This window comes from Mytilus californianus, unplaced genomic scaffold (assembly GCF_021869535.1).
Source record: "Mytilus californianus isolate M0D057914Y unplaced genomic scaffold, xbMytCali1.0.p SCAF_9, whole genome shotgun sequence".
In the NCBI taxonomy this organism is placed as follows: domain Eukaryota; kingdom Metazoa; phylum Mollusca; class Bivalvia; order Mytilida; family Mytilidae; genus Mytilus; species Mytilus californianus.
In genome coordinates this window covers 97,711,490-97,733,498 of record NW_026262745.1, presented here as the reverse complement: position 1 = coordinate 97,733,498, position 22,009 = coordinate 97,711,490, and the positions used below count along the sequence as shown (strand labels likewise).

At 32.3% G+C, this 22,009-nt stretch overlaps 1 protein-coding gene and 1 long non-coding RNA gene across 3 annotated transcripts in view; both read right to left on the bottom strand.

The window, feature by feature from the left end:
- Positions 1-22,009, bottom strand: part of LOC127714556 (uncharacterized) — a 93,451-nt gene that overhangs the window by 56,458 nt on the left and 14,984 nt on the right. The window contains exon 3 of one of the 2 annotated variants that reach the window (XM_052220639.1): positions 20,376-20,516. The exons of the other annotated variant lie outside the window; for it this stretch is intronic. Coding sequence (XP_052076599.1) covers positions 20,464-20,516 — 53 coding nt within the window. The 3' untranslated portion in view covers positions 20,376-20,463. Of the gene's footprint in view, positions 1-20,375; positions 20,517-22,009 lie in introns of those variants that run through there. 2 annotated transcript variants of the gene reach the window in all.
- LOC127714559 (uncharacterized) lies at positions 824-2,624 on the bottom strand. Its single transcript, XR_007987784.1, has 2 exons — positions 2,482-2,624; positions 824-1,309 (listed from the first exon to the last, which is right to left on the bottom strand). It is a non-coding gene; the product is annotated as an uncharacterized LOC127714559 (long non-coding RNA).

Here is a 22,009-nt window from a genome sequence, read left to right as displayed (position 1 = left end):
GAATTCATTTTAATATCAGTTTTTTTATAAGCATATAAACTGCTTGGTCTCTTCACACAATTTATGTTTAGGACGGAATGCATCAATAGGTACCTTCATGTACCAGGTCACCAATATATAAGTACACGTTATGTGCTTTTGACCTCCACAAGAATTCTTAAACATTCATAGATGTGCAAAGAATATTTTTGTCGTTGGGTTGTTGTCTCATTGACATATACCTCACATTTCTGAATAGTCATAGCAGCTGTGCCTTTTCAATTTATTGCAGAAAATATTTGCATTAACATTTTTCAAAATAGGCGAGGTGAAACAGTGATCACAGAATGAGGACATGTAAAACTGAAACAACACAACACAACAGATAAATATAAACAAGCACCATTGCTAAAGGACTGAAACAAACATAGACGATGACTAATATGAGCGACTAGTAGTGTACAAGTAGAGTGAACATTTCTTGCTTCTTATTCTACACATTTTGTCATTTCATGTAAACAATTAAATATGTTATTTTCCGAGGAGAGGAAGGAATTTGTGAAACGAAATATTTTGCCTTTAGTACTGTCAAGTTATATATTCACAGGAGTGTTGTTGAATAAATGAACATTTTCCCTTTTTTTACATTATGCTACCTTTATGCTACAAAGGTAGCATTTCCATTCTCATGATATACAAAGATATAATAGAGTGGCCTTCCAATGATAGTCATACATGTAAATCATTGTCTCATTGGCAATCATACTACATCATCATATTGTTATACATGTATGTAAAAATTATGTACATGTATACTTTGTAAACGTAAAGAAGACAAATGAAGTTGAACACAAGATATTTATTTGCATTTTTATCCATATAGTCTCTGCACAACTGCCACTTCTGTTTCAAATTCAATTGATTGAATGCGGAGTCTTGTATTTATTCTTAGTTTAATGATGTCACCATCACTTGCACAGAAATCGCATACACATGTACATCAAGTTTGGCATATGAACTATGATATTCGAACTACAATAATGTGGTGTTTTCACAGTCAGGATAAGCACATGTCATTTTCTCTCTTACAAAACCATTTTTTAGTATCACATTGATAGTAGTACATGTAATCGGTCCACTACATGACTGTGCAGTAACATTTGAAAAAAGTCATCACTAATAGTTGTTCCTGTCTGCCAGGGAATCTTTTTTTCAATCAGAAAGGCTAGGGAGTCCTACATTCAGCACATGTATGATATTACATCTCTTGTATGCTGCACTGTTAGGTAAATTTGATCAACATCTTTGTTCTTTTATAACATGCAGGATCCTGTTAAAAAAAAAAATGCTGTCAGATACTGAATGTAAATATGCATGTATATAAACTTGTAAATGTCATCAAAGTGGTGGAAATAATGAAAAAAACAATTTATATACACAAAACCGGTATGTCTTGGGAAAGTAATTCCTGTGATCAGTGGTGATGGGTACATTTGTTCTTTAAAGATGGACAATTTTATAAACTGTAGCCATGGACAGGTGCCTGTCTTTATATTGAAGAGAATGAAAATGGCCGACAGCTTGAATGGTCATTTTTAATTGTAAATTGCATCAAAGCTGGTGAAAATATGGAAAAAACAACTGTTATACACAAATCCAGTATGTCATAAGAAAGTAATTCATGTGCTGGGAATAATTATTCTCTAAAGATGGAAAAGTTTATTGACTGTAGACATGGACAGGGGCCTGTCTTTATATTGAAGAGAATGAAAATGGCCGACAGCTTGAATGGTCATTTTTAATTGTAAATTGCATCAAAGCTGGTGAAAATATGGAAAAAACAACTGTTATACACCAATCCAGTATGTCATAAGAAAGTAATTCATGTGCTGGGAATAATTATTCTCTAAAGATGGAAAAGTTTATTGACTGTAGACATGTACAGGGGCCTGTCTTTATATTGAAGAGAATGAAAATGGCCGACAGCTTAAATGGTCATTTTTAATTGTAAATTGCATCAAAGTGGGTGAAAATATGTAAAAAACAACTGTTATACACAAATCCAGTATGTCATAAGAAAGTAATTCATGTGCTGGGAATAATTATTCTCTAAAGATGGAAAAGTTTATTGACTGTAGACATGGACAGGGGCCTGTCTTTATATTTTAAAAATTGAACGTGGCCGACAGCGAGAATACTGAATTTTAATTGTAAATTGCATCAAAGTGGGTGATTTAATGAAAAATTCAACATATTTACACAAAACCAGTATGTCTTGGGAAAAGTGATTCATCTCATAAATGGTTTTATTCCTTTTCGAATGAAAAGGTTTTAATAAAAAATACGTCCGTGTAAAAAATTTTCATAACGTCCATGTCGGCCAAACTTTCCCCTTATTATTGACCACAATAAAACGTTAATCGTCACAATATTTTAACTAACAATTACTACAAACTGAATAAAACAAGGTAAATAATTTACGAAATTGAAATATATACTTACATTATGCTGTTTTGAAAAGCTTGATGTAAAATAAAAATCGAAGCCGTGGTGAACTTGTCATGATCAGATGCAAAATGGCGATCTCGTTAAAGTCTCGTGTGATGCGTGTTTTTAATTGGATTTCGCTGACCACTGTTACAGTTGCCAATCTCTGTGTATATATGTCTCTGTTAGACCCATCGAACTAGAGATAAAGGATACTACAGATACAGTTAAGTCTGCCTCATATCTTGACTTACATCTAGAAATTGACAATCAGGGTCGGTTGAAAACAAAACTTTACGACAAAAGAGATGATTTCAGCTTCCCAATTGTGAACTGTCCATTTCTATGTAGCAACATTCCAGCAGCGCCTGCATACGGAGTATATATCTCCCAATTGATACGATATTCCCGGGCTTGTGTTTCCTATCATGATTTCCTTGATAGAGGATTGCTGCTCACAAGGAAGCTATTAAACCAAGAGTTCCAAATGGTGAAGTTGAAGTCATCCCTTCGTAAATTTTACGGACGCCATCACGAGTTGGTTGACCGTTATGGAATAACCGTTTCACAGATGATATCGGATATGTTCCTTATGTCGTAACTACAATACCCTTCCCTTTTCACGAATGTGACTTACCGAATTAGACTATTTACCGGATTTGTAATAACATAAGCAACTCGACGGGTGCCACATGTGGAGCAGGATCTGCTTACCCTTCCGGAGCACCTGAGATCACCCCCAGTTTTTGGTGGGGTTCGTGTTGCTTAGTTTTTAGTTTTCTATGTTGTGTCATCTGTACTATTATTTGTCTGTTTGTCTTTTTATTTTTGGCCATGACGTTGTCAGTTTGTTTTCGATCTATGAGTTTGACTGTCCCTCTGGTATCTTTCGTCCCTCTTTTAAATAATGAGTGAAATTTAAATTGACTAGATTTTCACTGTAGCCTAATATCTTAGGACGACCCACAAAAGTTATTGAAACTTATTTCCAGTGGGGGTCCTTGTTGCTGTTGCACTTACGTGCACTTCACATCTTTATTCTATCTAAATTATTCCATGTAATTATATCTGTTTTAATTTAATTATAACGTTTATTTTTGATTGACCTAGAATTAAAGGATTATTTATGGAACCTTCGCATGAATTTCCCGAATGAACGTACATTATAAGTGTTGTTGAAATCACTTGTTGCTGCCATAAAACATTGAATATGAATCTGAAATCGAATCTGTCATTATCTGTTGGTTTTTTTTCGCATTAATTTTTTTTTAAGACTTAACATGTATATCACTGACTCTGATTAAAACCAATTTGTATCATAAATATACTAAAACTCTCTGCTGTACTGTAGACTTTTATTTTTTTTAATAGACTACCGGAATACTGCAACATTCTTCATCTTTACTCTTTGCTGTCGGAGAGTGAACCACAAGTTTGAAACTAGACAGATTTGAAATTGTTCATAAGTTCTATCTGATCTTTTGTGGGTTCGTGTTGCTCAATGTTAACAAGGTAATTTTCGGTTTAGTGCTATGTGGGCTGTTATTTTCTTTTCTTTTATTATTTTTTTCCCCACTGTGTTACACAACCTTGTCATTTTTGTATTGCCCCTTGAAATCTTCTGCCCCTGTTTGCTTATTTTATGTCTCTGGTTTTTCATAATATAGAATTTTTTATTGAATTTATTTTTTTTAGTTATATTTGTTGTATAAGAAATCAGACTATTTTCATATTAGGGACCGGTCAAAATTTCTTGATGCATGGGACCGGTGCAAACTGTAATGGGACAAGCACTTTTTGCAGTGTTTACAGGAATGGGACTCAATGTTTTTTTCATTATTGGCAAGCATGGGACATGAACTTTTTGAAACAATGTCTGTATATGAAAAAAAAGTTATTTGATAAATCTATAACAAACAAAAATAACATCATGAACATCTAGCAATGTGAATTTAACAGTTACAACAAACCAAATTCATTTTCAAGATTTAGGGACTGGTCAATATTTATTGAGGGGTTGGGACCGGTGCAAAACACAGTAGGACACACATTTTTTTAACTTAATTTTTTATAGGACTTCTACTTTTTTAGTTTTCAGCACTGATAGGACAGCAATATTGTTATGGCATATGTATGAATGTAGAAAATAGTCTATACAAATTTAAATACAACAAAATAAACAAGATTAATTGAGGAACAAACAAGTAACATATGGTGTAAATCAGCCCATCTAACTAAATTAAATATAGATCTATCAAAATTCCAGTTTTTTTGGTAGTTTGGTTCATTGCTGTGAAATTAAAGAATTAAATTAATAGGTAAAAAAAATTTGATGAAATTCAGATAGTCATCTTTAATTATTTTTATAACTTTTTCAAATCAACTTGGATTTTCATCAAACTATACAGCTGTCTTAGTTATATATTGGTCTTACTGAATCCCATGTCGTTATGTAGTTTGGTGTATTGCTGTCAAATTTAAGGATTAAATTAATCTAGGTAAAAAAAGATAGAATTTGCATTTTGGACTAAATTCAGATAGTACACTTTAATGTTTTTTATAACTTTTTCAAATCAACTTAGATTTTCATCAAACTATACAGCTATCTCAGTTATATACTGATCTTACTGAATCCCAGGTCGTTATGTAGTTTGGGGTATTGCTCTCAAATTTCAGGATTAAATTAATCTAGGTAAAAAAAATCTAGAATTTGCAGTTTGGACTCAATTCAGATAGTACACTTTAATTTGTTTTATAACTTTTTCAAATCAACTTGGATTTTCATCAAACTATACAGCTTTTTCAGTTATATACTGATCTTACTGAATCCCAGGTCGTTATGTAGTTTGGGGTATTGCTGTCAAATTTAAGGATTAAATTAATCTAGTTCAAAAAAGCTAGAATTTGCAGTTCAGACTAAATTTGGATAGTTAACTTTGAATTATTTTATAACTATTTCAAAGCAACTTGAATTTTCATCCAAATCTACAGCTATCTTCATTATATTTTTATCTTACAAAAAAACAGGTTATTTGGTAATTTGGTTTATTGCTGTCAAATTTAAATATTTAAATTATAGGTTTCTATCTGAATTTTGTCAAAACTGAAAATTTTAGCCTTTTTTTACCTATTAACTAAGTCCTTAAATTTGACACAATACACCAAAACACAAAACAACCTGGTATTTTGTAAGATAAATATATAATAAAGATAGCTTAAAAGTTTGATGAAAATCCAAGCTGATTTGAAAAAGTAATAAAATTTTAAAAATGACACCTTTGTTTTGTTAAAACAAGAATTTAATATAATCATGATAATAGAACTTTCATAACAATCCTTGATAACCTTTTAAAAAAGGAAATGTGTTCCAAAGTTACAGTAAAAATTTATTTTAATCAAATTTAAATAATTTTTTGTCAGATTTAAAGACATGGCATACAAGAGGCACTTTAATAAGGTTTAATTACATCAGTACATGTGTGTTTTACAGGTAAAAAGAAAGCTCTACTTTTCTTAAACTCGTGTATTACTTATCAAATGTAGAACAGAAAGTCACAAGACAAAAAGTCACAGACAAAAAGTCACAATTCAGTTTTGAGATTATTTTTCTTTAACAAGAAAACACTTATTTAAAAAAAAACATGTTTGTACTTTTCTTGAACTTTAGTATATAAAGCAACTTTGTAAACAAAATTTATATAAAAAAAGTATTTATAATGATGAAATAATTGTTATGAAAACAAAATGTCAAAGTGGGTTGGTACTTAAACAGCTTCATGGTGCCAAGAAATATATCTTTTGCCTGATTAAAATTTAATAAATCTTTATTTATCAAGTCTCATGAACAATTTCCTCAACTGTAAAATAAATATATGTAATAAAAAGTAAATATTTAAAGATCTTTCTCTAAAATATTCAAACAAGTGTATACATATTATTTGTGACTTTTTGTCCTATCAAATTTGTGACTTTTTGTCCTATCAAATTTGTGACTTTTTGTCCTATCAAATTTGTGACTTTTTGTCCTATCAAATTTGTGACTTTTTGTCCTGTGACTTTCTGTCCGTTTACCTACTTATCTAGTGAATTCAAAAGGCCTTGCGATTTAAGTTTAACAGGATGTTGCAATTTTGAATGAATGTTATTTAGAATTTAATACTCTCTGGTAGGTGTGATCTTTTTGCCCCAAGCAGGAGGTATTGCTTTATACTTCACCACTTTAATCAGAAGGACAATTTTAATAATTTCTTTAATGTTTGATCCCTTTTTGATATATTCATATAATATATATCAACATGTCGAGACAATGTCGAGACTAATCAAGTAAAATGTGAGCACAAAATCTGGTCTTTTCAGACTCTGAGCAGTTTGTAGTGTAGATAATGAACAAATCCAAAGTGATGAAGAAGATGACCTTGTAATAAGAGCCTATGATAATAATACTAAATGATGAATACAGTAGTAATAGTAGTAGTAGTGGCAGTGAAAGTGAAAGTGAAATTGAAAAGGAATCTTATTTGCCTTCTTCAAGGAGGAGATCATTTAAAATTCCAGACAAATTCAAAGACTACTATATGTGATCTATGTTAATCTGATAAAAATGAAGTTAAATATAAAAAAGAAGATGTGGTATGATTGCCAATGAGACAACTCTCCACAAGAGACCAAATGACACAGAATTTAACAACTATAGTCTGTCTGATTTATTCATAGATTAGATAGGACATATACTTATATAGTAGATATTTCATATAGGACAGAAACTTTTTTTGGTATATTCAGAGGGTAGGACATAGCTTTTTGTAAGGGAGAAATATGAATTGCACCGGTCCCAACCCCCCAATAAATATTGACCAAATCCCTTAAAGAACAGTGAAGGCAACAAAAAAAAATCTTGGAACAGAATAAACATGAAAAAATACTTTGATATAAAATTAAAAAAATATGTAAAAATTTGATTAGATATTTTACATGTATAACTGTTTAGCAAATGTAAAAAAAAACGAATTCATGGATAGCGTTTCTGCACAAAAAAGCATGATTGTCAAATATAATTCTGTCCTCCCATAAAGCAGAATTTACCTACCCACTGTTAATTTAGAATAGTCAGATTCTAAATTAAGCTGCAATTTTTTTGAAAAAATGTATTCTACCATACACTTCATACATATTAATTGTTTAATATTGCATGTATCATTTATTATAGTCAATAACATATTGTCATCTGTTTTGGCTCCTATGTTGGCAATAAAATATGCTTATGTATTGTTTTGTTTACTTTATAACAGCAATATAGATACAGTTCACACATAGTAGCATTATTTTTCAGCTATCCAAATACATTATAGCATGAAATGTAGCCACAACTTTGATCATGTTTTTTGTGCTTTAACATGGGACACCCACTTTTTTACTAGGTAAAGTGCATGGGACAAGCATATTTTTATTCTGCCAGTAACCATGGGATCAAGAGAATTATTTCAGACAATTTTCTTTTTGCACCGGTCCCATGCATTAAGAAATTTTGACCGGTCCCTTACATGTACCGACTTTCTAGGACATCCTGGTACTTGGTCAAAAAAGAGCGACCAAAAGAAGTAAAATCAAACATATAATCGGTGCAATTTTGGGGAAAAGTTTACTGTTTTCCGATTATTTTGTTATGTATAGAAAATATAAAACAGTTAATCCCCCCCCCCTCCCCCCCAATTGCACCGATTGAAAGCTTGATTTTACTTCTTTAAATTGCGCTTACTTGACCGAGTACCAGGATGTCCTACCAAAGAGTAGTTTACCTGTCGAAAAAATATAAACTCCGAAGTCAAAAGTCGGTAATATGAAAATAGTTTCAGACCCGGAATATAGCACAATTCCACAGTCCTGTTAAACTGTGTCTGTGTCTATCAAGTCCGAAACGAAGTAGCAATGAAATACAATAGGATAATTATTATTTGCTGAGTTACTTATAGATATGCCCGGCATTAGCAAAAGTAGATTTATCGAGTCTTTTGAAGCCCGGAAAGAATAATTCTATGTTAGGGTCTTTTGATGTTTCATACCAAAATCACCGTCGGAGTGATGATTATAAAGTCATTTTCCACCGTTTCTGCAATAAATCATACACCAACAGACACAACTGCGGTTACGTCAGTGCTGAATTGGCAAAAGGTTTGCCTGAGCAAAGCATTACAGCTGCTGAAACATATATGCTAGGCATGCATTTTGCCAATCTGCCAAGTTTCAAATTGGGATGTTTGGTTTTTCTATGAACATAAAACATTTCAAAAGATCGTAAGTCTCACACATAAACATATGACCGAAAGCATAATTCAAGGGAATCAAGTTTTATAAAGAATTATCAAAGGCTGCTTCAAAGAATTGATGACAAAGTATTTATTGACTATGCAGTCTATTATCTATCATTCAGGTTGCATAACAAAATCTCTGCTGAGAACAGATATGACAAGCATTCTGTGAGTATTGCCTGGCAATACGTACATAGTCCCCTAACGGTTAAAAATTCATTGTACTGGAACAAAATGCTAACTTGATCTATAACTTGTCATGGTGTAAACTTTATGCCAAATATCTAGTCAATATCTTCAAGCATGACGAAAAAAAAAATGTGGAAAATTGATTATTTGAATGAATTTTCAAAGTCTAAGGGCCATAACTCTGCACAAAATCATCAGACAGGAACAACATTCGAACTTGATCTGTAACTTGTCATGTTAAAGCTATATACCAATCATGAAATCAATATCTTCATCAAGCATGACAAAAAAAGGTGAGGAAAACTAATTTTCTAAGTCAAGGACCATAACTCTGCACAAAATCATCAGACTGGAACAAAATTCGAACTTGTTCTGTAACTTGCCATGGTTAAACAATACACCAAATATCAAATCAATATCTTCAAGCACGAAGAAAAAAAGTGTAGAAAACTGATTTGCCGGACTGACGGATGGACAGACAGACAGACAGACGGACTGACGGAGTGCAAACCTAAAGTCCCCTTCGACTTCGTCGGTAGGGGACTAATAATTAAGTTCGAAAGCTTGTACAACGGTCTCCCCTTGCTAGAACACAACACCGCTTTCCAGTCGCTCATTTCTTGTTTACACGAATATTTTTGTTTTCACAAATAGACATTCCCTATGCCGCAAATATTGCAAAAATATCTTTCTTATATTCCCGATCACATTGCAAAGACCACCCCTATTAGAAATTCACAAGACAAACTGGAAAGGTATAACGGCGATTCAGTTATTATGAAACCAAGGCGTGCTCCTCGTGGAAAGTCAAACCTGGTCATCAGTAGTGATTTGTCATTACGAAATGTTGTTGCAGTCTAAGGAAAGTTGAAATGCAAGTTAAAGGCATCTGAAATTGAACAAGACGTATCAAAAGTATCTGACAAATTCAGCAATGGGAAAATATTACTTTCTTCTACTGACATCTATTGCGCGGAATCAGGGTCAAAAATACTTATTTACGTATATAGATAATTATTTACGCATATACGTAATTCGATTTACGTATATACGGAATTCGATTTACGTATATACGTAAATAGAAATACGTACATACAGAAAATTTTGTATATACAGATTAATTATGTTTATACAGAATTCGATTTATGCATATACGGAAATCGATTTACGTATATACGAAATTTGATATATATAGATTCTACAATTGCATCGAGTGTGATACGATATTTATCCACTCGAGACAGTTAAATTTTCAAATTTAAAACGCGAGGCTCGCCGAGCGTTTTAAATATTTAAAATTTAACTGTCGAGAGTGGATAAATATCGTATTACACGAGATTTGGTGGTGGAATCTGTTTCTCTAATGAATTTCAAACAATACGCAGGCAAATTTATTCCTTCTTTTCGAATGATCTGCATATGTGACGTCATCAGGCATTGTCGCCTTTTTTTCATGCCGTCACAATAGGAAATTCAGAGGAAAGCAAGAAAATTCGACGTCATAATCGGATTTTAACCAATGAAGAACTGAGATCAAATGAACCACACGTTGATTAAATTTTTTTTATACAATGGGTGCAGAAAGAGATAAATTGACGAAGAATTAGAGAAATATAGATTCTACCACTGCATCGAGTGTGATACGACATTTATCCACTCGAGACAGTTAAATTTTCAAATTTAAAACGCGAGGCTCGCCGAGCGTTTTGAATATTTAAAATTTAACTGTCGAGAGTGGATAAATATCGTATTACACGAGATTTGGTGGTGGAATCTGTTTCTCTAATGATTTTCAATTAATATGCAGGCAAACTTCTTCCTTCTTTTTGAATAATCTGCAAAAAGATGTGTTCTTTCTATGTGACGTCATCAGGCATGGTCGCCTTTTTTCATGCCGTCACAATAGGAAATTCAGAGGAAAGCAAGAAAATTCTACGTCATAATCGGATTTTAACCAATGAAGAACTGAGATCAAACGAATCACACGTTGATTAAATTTTTTTTATACAATGGGTGCAGAAAGGGATAAATTGACGAAGAATTAGAGAAACGTATTTATCATATACTTGTAGAAAATAATGGTATAATTGTACCCCTTGATAAAACTAGTTTATACATATATTTATTCAATAAATTTGAAGAATTGTCTTAGCCGTGTGATATGACTTTTTTTATCAACTGCTTTCGGTATATATCAACTGTTTCCGGTTTATATCAGCTGCTTCCGGTTTTTATCGCATGCCTTTCTTTAACGTAATCGCAAAGCATTTCGACGTCATTCTGCAAATTCCGGAAAATAAACCTCAGTGGTACATTTAAGTGAAAAAGATAGCCAAGTAGAATAACAGAAGGAATATTAGGAAACAGGAGAATATTTTATTAAAAAACGCAAAACAAATAATACAATAAATGAATTTTATAAAGTTTTAAAAAAGTTTTCATGTCTGTATGGCTTCTGCTGAAGTATATGATAAAAAGAACATAACATGTCATTTTTCATATCAGACCCCTTATCAGCCCATGGTCAAAATCATCCCTCGAGCCTATCGGCTCTCGGGCTGATATCATGACCTAGGGCTGATAAGGGGTCTGATATGAAAAATGCCATGTTATAATCTATATATATGGAATTCTTTATACGTAAAACGAATTAGATAGTTATGTATAAACGGAATTTGATTTACGTATATACCTTATTTGATTTATGTATAAATACGTAAATCTAATTACGCATATACGAAAACGGAATTATGTATATACGTAAATTGAATTCCGTATATACGTAAATCGAATTCCGTACATACATAATTATTTCTGTGTGAACGTTATTTGATATATGTATATATGGAATTGTTTCTGTAAAAACATAATTCGATTTCTGTATGTAATCGAATTATGGTTATACGTAAATAAGCATTTTTGACCTTGATTCCGCGCCATAGACATCCGTAAACGTGACATCGTTTCTGCCGATAAATATCCAACACCAAACGAGGCGTCATTAGCTGAATCTATGTAGCGCATGCCTTCATCGTTTACTAAATTCATCTGAAGGCTGACAGTAAATCATTAAAAGATGCAACAGAACAGTATATAATTCCCTTTTAAATATAAGGAAGGTGATGGATTTAACCCAAATGTTATGACCCAAGGGAGATTTATATCAGTCTTTCTTTTTTCTGAATCCCTGTCTTTCTTTTGTTTTGTTGTAATTTGTGCACTTTTGAAATAAATCAAATACTAAGCCAATGTATATATTTGGACATATTTACCCCTTTCCACCTTTTCTAAACGGTCTTTTTTGCTGTCGATTTATAGTTTCTCTGTTTAATATATTTTCTGCCAAAAAATAAACATGGATGTCATTCACATTCAACAATTCCAATAAGAAGTCGATATTTTTGGTCAATATAAAAATGAGATGTGGTATGATTTCCAATGAGAATACTTATAAATCAAAGTTTAAATGAAATGGAAGTAAGCAATTATATACCACAGTACGGCCTTCAACTATGAGAACAAGAATGCACAAGCTGAAATGTCTCGCCTATTATACTGACCATTGATTTTATGGTGATAGTCCTACATATAAAGTTTTACTACAAGTATCACATTAACATTTATGATCCAAGAAAATGAGGTGAAGGTCAGATAAACCAAGCCGGAAATACATGTAAACTTATAATACAATCATTCCATAAACAAACTATAGATGACCTATTTGCTTATATTATAAAAGAAACGGACCAAACCATGGAAATTCTATATTGACCAATGAACCATGAAAATGAAGTCAAGGTCAGATGAACCCTGCCAGACAGACATGTACACCTTACAATCATTTCATGCATCAAATATAGTTGACCTATTGCTTAAAGTATCTAAGAAACAAAGTAAACCCGGAAAACTGAACATTGACCAATCAACCATGAAAATGAGGTGAAGGTCAAATGATACCTGCCAGACAGACATATACACCTTACAATCATTCCATACACCAAATATAGTTGACCTATTGCTTAAAGTTTAAGAAAAACAGACCAAAACACAAAAACTTAACATAAGCAATGAATCATGAAAATGTCAAGGTTAAAAAAAAAACCTGCCAGACTGACATATACATCGTAAAATATTTCCATACAGCAAATATAGTTGACCTTTTGCATACAGTTTAAGGAAAACAGACCAAAACATAAAAACTTAACATTGAGCAATGAACCATGAAAATAAGGTCAAGGTTAAATAAAACCTGCCAGACAGACATGTACATCGTAAAATATTTCCATAAACCAAATAAAGTTGACCTACTGCATACAGTTTTAGAAAAACAGACCAAAACACAATAACTTAACATTGAGCAATGAACCGTGAAAATGAGGTCAAGGTCAAATAAAACCTGCCAGACTACATCGTAAAATATTTCCATACACCAAATATAGTTGACCTATTGCATACAGTATTAGAAAAACAGACCAAAGCACAAAAACTTAACATTGAGCAATGAACCGTGAAAATGTAGTCAAGGTAAAATAAAACCTGCCAAACTGACATGTACATCGTTAAATATTTCCATACACCAAATATAGTTGACCTACTGCATACAGTAATAGAAAAACAGACCAAAACACAAACACTTTACAATGAGCAATGAACCGTGAAAATGAGGTCATGGTCAAATAAAACCTGCCAGACTGTTCATCATAAAATATTTCCATACACCAAATATAGTTGACCTATTGCATTCAATATTAGAAAAACAGACCAAAGCACAAAAACATAACATTGAGCAATGAACCGTGAAAATGAGGTCAAGGTCAAATAAAACCTGCCAAACTGACATGTACATCGTAAAATATTTCCATACACCAAATATAGTTGACCTACTGCATACAGTATTAGAAAAACAGACCAAAACACAACTAGAGGCTCTCAAGAGCCTGTGTCGCTCACCTGATTCTACTTTGGTTTTGGAAATCATGTAGAAATAGATTAAAATCATAACAGATACCCTAATATTGATTGAGGCCAAATTTTGATTAATATTGGCCCTGTAATTTAACCAAAAGCAGAAGACTTTTGTAAAGTTTACAGAAATTACCAATAAATTCATTGAAATTGTAGAAAATTACTTTATAAGGACAATAACTCCAACAAGATGTCAAATGACAATTTTGCTCATGTTGACTTATGTGTAGATCTTTTTTTCTTGGTATATCTCAATCTATAAAGGTACATGTATTAAGGTCTTTATCAGCTCCTCATAAGGAACATTTATGCCATGTTTGGTTTCATTCCATTCAGTGCTCCTCTAGAAGAAGCATTTGTATGTATTTCCCATAGGGTCTTATGTTGAACTAAGTCCCCTGCTGGTGGCCATCTTGGATGATTGATTGGCTACAAAGTAACAACACTTGGTCAGTACCTCATAAGGAACATTCATGCCATGTTTGGTTTCATTCCATTCAGTGGTTCTCTAAAAGAAGACATTTGTATGTATTGTCTATAGGGTCCTTTGTTAAACTAAGTTCCCTGCTGGCAGCCATCTTGGATGATTGATTGGCTACAAAGTAACAACACTTAGCCAGCACCTCATTAGGAACATCCATGCTATGTTTGGTTTCATTCAATTCTGTGGTTCTCTAAAAGAAAACATTTGTATGTATTTCCCATAGGGTCCTATGTTAAACTAAGTCCCCGCTGGCGGCCATCTTGGATGATTGATCGCCTACAAAGTTACAACACTTGGTTAGCACCTCATAAGGAACATTTATGCCATGTTTTATTTCATTCCATTCAGTGGTTCTCTAAAAAAAGACATTTGTATGTATTTCCCGTAGGGTCCTATGTTAAACGAAGTCCCCCGCTGGCGGCCATCTTGGATGATGGATCAGTTACAAAGTAACAACACCTCATAAGGAACATTCATGCCATGTTTGGTTTCATTCCATTCAGTGGTTCTCTAGAAGAAGTTCAAAATGTAAAAAGTTAATGACGATGACGATGACAGACAACGGACGCCAAGTGATGAGAAAAGCTCACTTGGCCCTTTGGGCCAGGTGAGTTAAAAACTTAACATTGAGCAATGAGCTGTGAAAATGAGGTGAAGGTCAAATGATACCTGCCAGACATACATATACACCTTACAATCATTCCATACACCAAATATAGTTGACCTATTGCTTAAAGTTTAAGAAAAACAGACCAAAACACATCATAGAAATCACAAACGTGACAAAAGAAATCATATTAATGCTTATTATATCTCAGGCGTTATTCTTATTATATAGTTTCAATTTATCAGTTGTGTTTAATATTAAATGAGAAAATAAAGATGAAAGTATCTAAATAATTTTTGGTTTGATAATGTAAGGCCACTAAGGGATGTACATGGAGAAGTAGGAAGATAAGAGTTGTCTCTTTTTGTTTATATCCACATTATATTATGAGAAAAAATAGAATTTGTAATAAAAGATAAAACAAAGATTTTATCACCTAGATTTAAATAAATTCTGACAGTTGTACAGTTGATCTATTTAATACTCATTTATCCCATTTACTGTGTTAGCAAAATAGTACATAAACATTATAGTTAATTTTTGAAAACCTGCCAGACTGACATGTACATCATAAAATATTTCTATACACCAAATATAGTTGACCTATTGCATACAGTATTAGAAAAACAGACCAAAACACAAAAACTAAACTATGACCACTGAACCATGAAAATGAGGTCAAGGTCAGATGACACCTGCCAGTTGGACATGTACACCTTACAATCATTACATACACCAAATATAGTAGACCTATTGCTTATAGTATCTGAGATATGGACTTGACCACGAAAACTTAACCTTGTTCACTGATCCATGAAATGAGGTGGAGGTCAAGTGAAAACTGTCTGACAGGTAAGAGAACCTTGCAAGGTATGCACATACCAAATATAGTTATCCTATTACTCATAATAAGGGAGAAATTAACGTTACAAAAAATCTTAACTTTTTTTTCAAGTTGTTACTAAAACCATGAAATAATGAGGTCAAGGACATTGGACATATGACAGACGGAAACTTCATATCATAAGGCATATATATACAAAGTATGAAGCATCTAGGTCTTCTACCTTCTGAAATATTAAGCTTTTAAGAAGTTAGTTAACGCCGCTGCATCACTATCCCTATGTCGAGCTTTCTGCGACAAAAGTCGCAGGCTCGACAAAAAGCCATACCTTATAGTCGACATGTAAACTGTGAAACAATTCAAACGAGAAAACTAATGACCTAGTTCATAACAAAACAATTTACGAAAAACTAATATGACAGACATGAACCAACGACAACCACAGTACTACAGGCTCCCGAACTTTGGTGGATAGTTGTCTCGTTGGCAATGATACATCATCTCCTTCTTTTTATATTAAGTCTAAAAGAGGTCAATCAGAACTTGGATCTCAAAATTCAGATCTGTAACTACTGTAGAGTTTTACAGTACACACATGATGATTCAGATAAAATTCATTCTTTCTGGCGAGTGAATCGTTGAAACAGGATGACTGTTGGTGATTTTACAGTAATATCACATGGATTTTCAATCCTGTCCAACATAACCTGTGGAAAATTCAAGCATATTTCAAAGTGAATTGCCCCAATCACTGAAAAGGACACTTTTCACTTTTGGCAAAATATGGCCTTGATTTTCAACTTTAACATAAATATCAAAAAATCTTATAAAGGATGGACAGATGGGGGCACAAAAGTAAAAATGACTGCTTGTCCTTTCTGTGTGGGGTGTAAAACAGTCAATGAACCATGCAAATGATGTCAAGGGCAACAATAAAATATGCCAAACATAAATTTGAGACCTTGATAATGCATAACAAGGTATGCCCAGTCCTTCTACTTTAAGTAAATACAAAACATTGAAGCTGAAGGATGTACTTAGGTGAGGTTTAGGAATTTTTGACAGATGTTCAGACTCCTTGGTTTTTTCCTACGATACTGGGTAAAATATTTTGTCCCATAACACCCATTTTTCTTTTCATATAAGACTTCAATAGCTCATAAAAGGTCATTTACCAAAATTTACGCAGATTCTAAATTTCTTTTCTTTCCATTTGAGACCCAAATAATACCACTTCAAATATAAGGTAAAAATCCGAGTCAGCCTTATCCCGCCATTTAAAAATAAATTGCTTCGCTGAGCGCAGCTGGATACGACCGCAGATGTCCAACCCTGAAAAGTTGGGGCCAAAATGGACACAATATTCATGCTTGATACAGGTCTGAATTTGGATTGTAACTAAATTTTTGACACATAATAGGTTTCTGACACAGAATAACTGTAGTCAAAGAACTTCAAATTGGTTATATGATTTGAATTTATATTCAATTTTTTGCTTTTGTGCAATACACTATGCTCCAATTTTTTTCACCTCCCCCCTTTCCCTTTTTCCCCAAAAAATCTTTCCCTCAAGGTATGGTCAGTATCTCAATTCAAATTTCTAATGGAGTTTGCAACCATAATTACGCATTTAAATAAAACATAAAAGTTTTAAAATATAAAATGACATACATAGTCATGGCTAAAATTAATATTAATTAATAGTAACTGCTAAAAATAAATTGACAGTTAATCACCACAAGACAATCATCATTTCTTAATACATGATTTACAAGCAGTGAAAGGGAGGTAATCAAACAGTGTTCTTTTAATTGATTTGGATTACCTCCCTTACACTGCTTTTATATGGTCTCAATTGTCCTTTAACCAGAAAAACCCTTGTTTTTCCCCTTTTTTTTGCCCCTAATTACTAATTGGTTTGAGCCATAACCCCCCAAAGTCAATCTTAACCATCCCTTTCACTACAAACCAGTAAAAGTCTGAAATGGCCTATATCTGTACTCGACTGTACTGATTTTTACTCGACCAGTCTGAATTGATCTGAATTTTACTCGACATTACTCGACCCCAGTCTTAACCATACTCGACTGTACTGATTTGTACTTGACCCTTATCTTTGCCATTGAAAATAGTCTGAACTATTACTCGACCAGTCTGAAACAGTCTTAACCCATTCTCGACCTGTACTCGACCTTTTTTTTTCAGTCTAAACCATACTCGACCAAAGGTCTGAACAATACTCGACCAGTCTGAACCATACTTGACCAAATAACGTCTACTTTTTCTAAATTTTTAAACTGTTAAAATAAATTTCTTTTTAACTGACATGACAACAGCCACAATAAAATAAAGATATATTATAAAAACAGATTTTAACATTCTTACATGATTCTCAGATTTATCGAATAGAGATAGTTAAATCAAATTATGTTATATAATAATTTAATTATATTAATTTTAAAAATTTAAAGTTTTAGAGTTTTGTTAAAAAAAGGTTTCTTTTACCTAAAAACCACACCTATACTGAGGGTAATTAAACCCTATTAAGGTGCTTCTTGTTTGGCATGTGTTTTTTTTTTAAATTAATTTTCCTAAATTCCTAAATAAAAACTACATAGGTTTCATGGTTACATACAAAAAAATGTACAATAGTTATATAATTTTTTTTTAAATGAGGTAACAACAGCCAACAAAATCACTGAAATTGTTTAACCTTATATTAGAAATATATCTATTATTATAATATGGGATATATTATATACAATATATATCAAAAAGGGATAAAAATTAAAGAAATTAATAAAATTGTTCTTCTGATTAGTGGTGAAGTATAAAGTAATACCTCCTGCTTGGGGCAAACTCATGAAAAAGATCACACCTGGTCAGAGAGGATTAAATTCTAAATAACATTCATTCAAAATTGCAACATCCTGTGAAACTTAAATCGCAAGGCCTTTTGAATTCACTAGATAAGTAATACACGAGTTTAAGAAAAATAGGGCTTTCTTTTTACCTGTAAAACACACATGTACTGAGGTAATTAAACCTTATTAAAGTGCTTCTTGTATGCCATGTCTTTAATTTTGACAAAAATTATTTAAATTTAATTGAAATAAATTTTTACCGTAACTTTGGAACACATTTCCCTTTTAAAAAGTTTATCACAGGATTACTATGGAAGTTCTATTATCATGATTATATTAAATTCTTGGTTTAACAAAACAAAGGTGTCATTTTTTTAATTTATTAAGTTGCTTTATATGCTATTTTATATATATTTTAATAAAAAAAATGTTCACTGCATTATTAACTAAACTCAACTGACACCATAAATCTATACAAGGCTTAAGTAAATGGTGAAAATTGTCCAGTAACCATAAAATATATCTGAAACATTCAAAAAATTTGAATAACATTGAAAATATTAGTCACAATTCAGTTTTGAGATTATTTGATCAGCTTGTTTTAATTTCATTTTAAAGGTGATATATATGTATGTATATAAGTGTTGATGAATATGGTGATGAAGTTATATCATGTTTATTGTGAAATTTTGGTTTCAATGCTATATTGAATACATTTTTAATTTCAAATTGTTGTTAAAATTTCTAACCAGGAGAAATAGCTGTTGATAAAAAACAGTTCCTAAATTGATAAAATACAATAGATAGATACAAAAAATAGGTCTAGGTTGGTTAAGACTTGGTCGAGTATGGTTCAGACTAGGTCGAGTATGGTTCAGACTAGGTCGAGCATGGTTCAGACTAGGTCGAGCATGGTTCAGATACGTATACAATGGTTAAGTACTGGTCGAGTATAAGTTCAGACTGTTAAGTATGGTTCAGACTACAGTCGAGTATTATCAAGTAAATTTCAGACCAATTCAGACTGGTCGAGTAAAAATCAGTACAGTCGAGTACAGATATAGGCCATTTCAGACTTTTACTGGTTTGTAGTGTTTGTAGTATGGAAACTTGTGGTATAATTTCAGAGAGATTCATACACTTTAACACAAGTTAATGTCTGGAAACTACAAAAATGCTTATTTGGGCCCCTTTTTGGCCCCTAATTCCTTAACAGTTGGGACCATAACCCCCAATATCAATCCCAACCTTCCTTTAGTGGTTATAAACCTTGTGTTAAAATTTTATTGATTTCTATTTACTTATACTAAAGTTATTATCCGGAAACCATCTGTCTTCGGACGACGCTGACGACGATGACGACAACGTGATACCAATATACGACCAAAAATTTTTTAATTTTTGCGGTCGTATAAAAATTAAATATCTTGAAAAGGAGCTCCATAATCTATCAATATTTTTTGCTTATTTTGTTCCTTAACTAATGCTTTTCTGACTTATAGTTTCAATTTTAAATTCTATATTTTTTTAATTTCACCTAAGTACATCCTTAAAACAATTTCAGCAGTAAATGTTGCTGCTTTTTTTCAAGTCTCACATTTTGTTACATTACTCCAAGGTTAATCATAATAAACAAAGAAAAAACTAATACTTTGACTTTTAAACACATTCTTTCTTCAGTAAATAACAATATTATCAAACAGCAAATGTTTAAAGCAGAGTTTGTGTAAGCAATCATATTAGCGTGTTGGAAACCATGGTAACAAAACATCCTTGTACTTTGGTTTTGGATCTGAAATGAAAAACAATTGTAATTAAAATTAAGGTGGTACCAAACACCTTGACTAAAATTAATTTTCATAAAATGTTGACAAAATATTAACTTTGACCCTTTGACAAAAATATAAAAATTTCAAAAAACTTAAACCACACACTTTATTGGAAAAATTTCATTGGATATATAGCAGTTTGACAAACACTAATTTTGATCATTGAGAAGCTTAATATTTCCTTAACAATAGAATGTGATTAAAACGTTCAGCTGATTTTTACAGAGTTATCTCCCTGTAGTGTTATGTACCACCTTAAAAGAACAAAACTAATCTTTTACTGTGGATTTCTTTATTTTTCATGGGTACCAATTTTTGTGGATTAGATGTAAAACGTTATTTCGTGGGTACCAATTTTTGTGGATTAGAGGTAAAACGTTATTTTGTGGGTACCAATTTTTGAGGATTAGATGTAAAACGTTATTTCGTAGGTACCAATTTTTGTGGATTAGACATGTTAGAGGTAAAACGTTATTTCTGCATACAAGCCTAAAGATAAGATAATTGGCGCTTTGTTGAACCTTTAAATCCGTGGTTTACATATCCCCACGAAATCCACGAAAATTGGTATACCACAAATAACGAGCATTCTGTGAGTATTGCATGGCAATACATAGTCCCCTATCGGTTAAAAATTCATTGGAACAAAATTCTAACTTGATCTATAACTTGTCATGGTGTAAACTATATAACAAATATCAAGTCAATATCAATATAAGCATAATGAAAAAAAGTGTTGAAAACTGATTATTTGAATGAATTTTCTAAGTCCAAGGACCATAACTCTGCACAAAATCATCAGACCAGAACAAAATTCGAACTTGATCTGTAACTTTTCATGATAAAACTATATACCAATTTTCAAATCAATATCTTCAAGCATGACGAAAAAAAGTGCGGAAAACTGATTATTAGAGTGAATTTTCTAAGTCCAAGGACCATAACTCTGCACAAAATCATCAGACCGGAACAAAATTCAAACTTGAACTGTAACTTGTTATGATACAACTATATATCAATTATCAAATCAATATCTTCAAGACTGACAAAAAAAACCGTGGAAAACTGATTATTAGAGTGAATTTTCTAAGTCAAAGGACCATAACTCTACACACAATCATCAGACCGGTACAAAATTCGAACTTGATCTGTAACTTGTCATGATGAAACAATACACCAAATATCAAATCAATATCTTCAAGCATGAAGAAAAAAAGTGTGGAAAACTGATTTGCTGGACGGACTGACAGACAGACAGACAGACAGACAGACTGATGGCATGCAAAGCTAAAGTCCCCTTCGACTTCGTCGGTAGGGGACTAATAATAAATCCACAGTACTGTAATACAGTTAATTAATAGTTTCTGATGTCTACATAAGGAAATGCCTGTACCAAGTCAGGAATACGACAGTTGTTTTCCATTAGTTTCATGTGTATGGGCTTTTGATTTTGCCA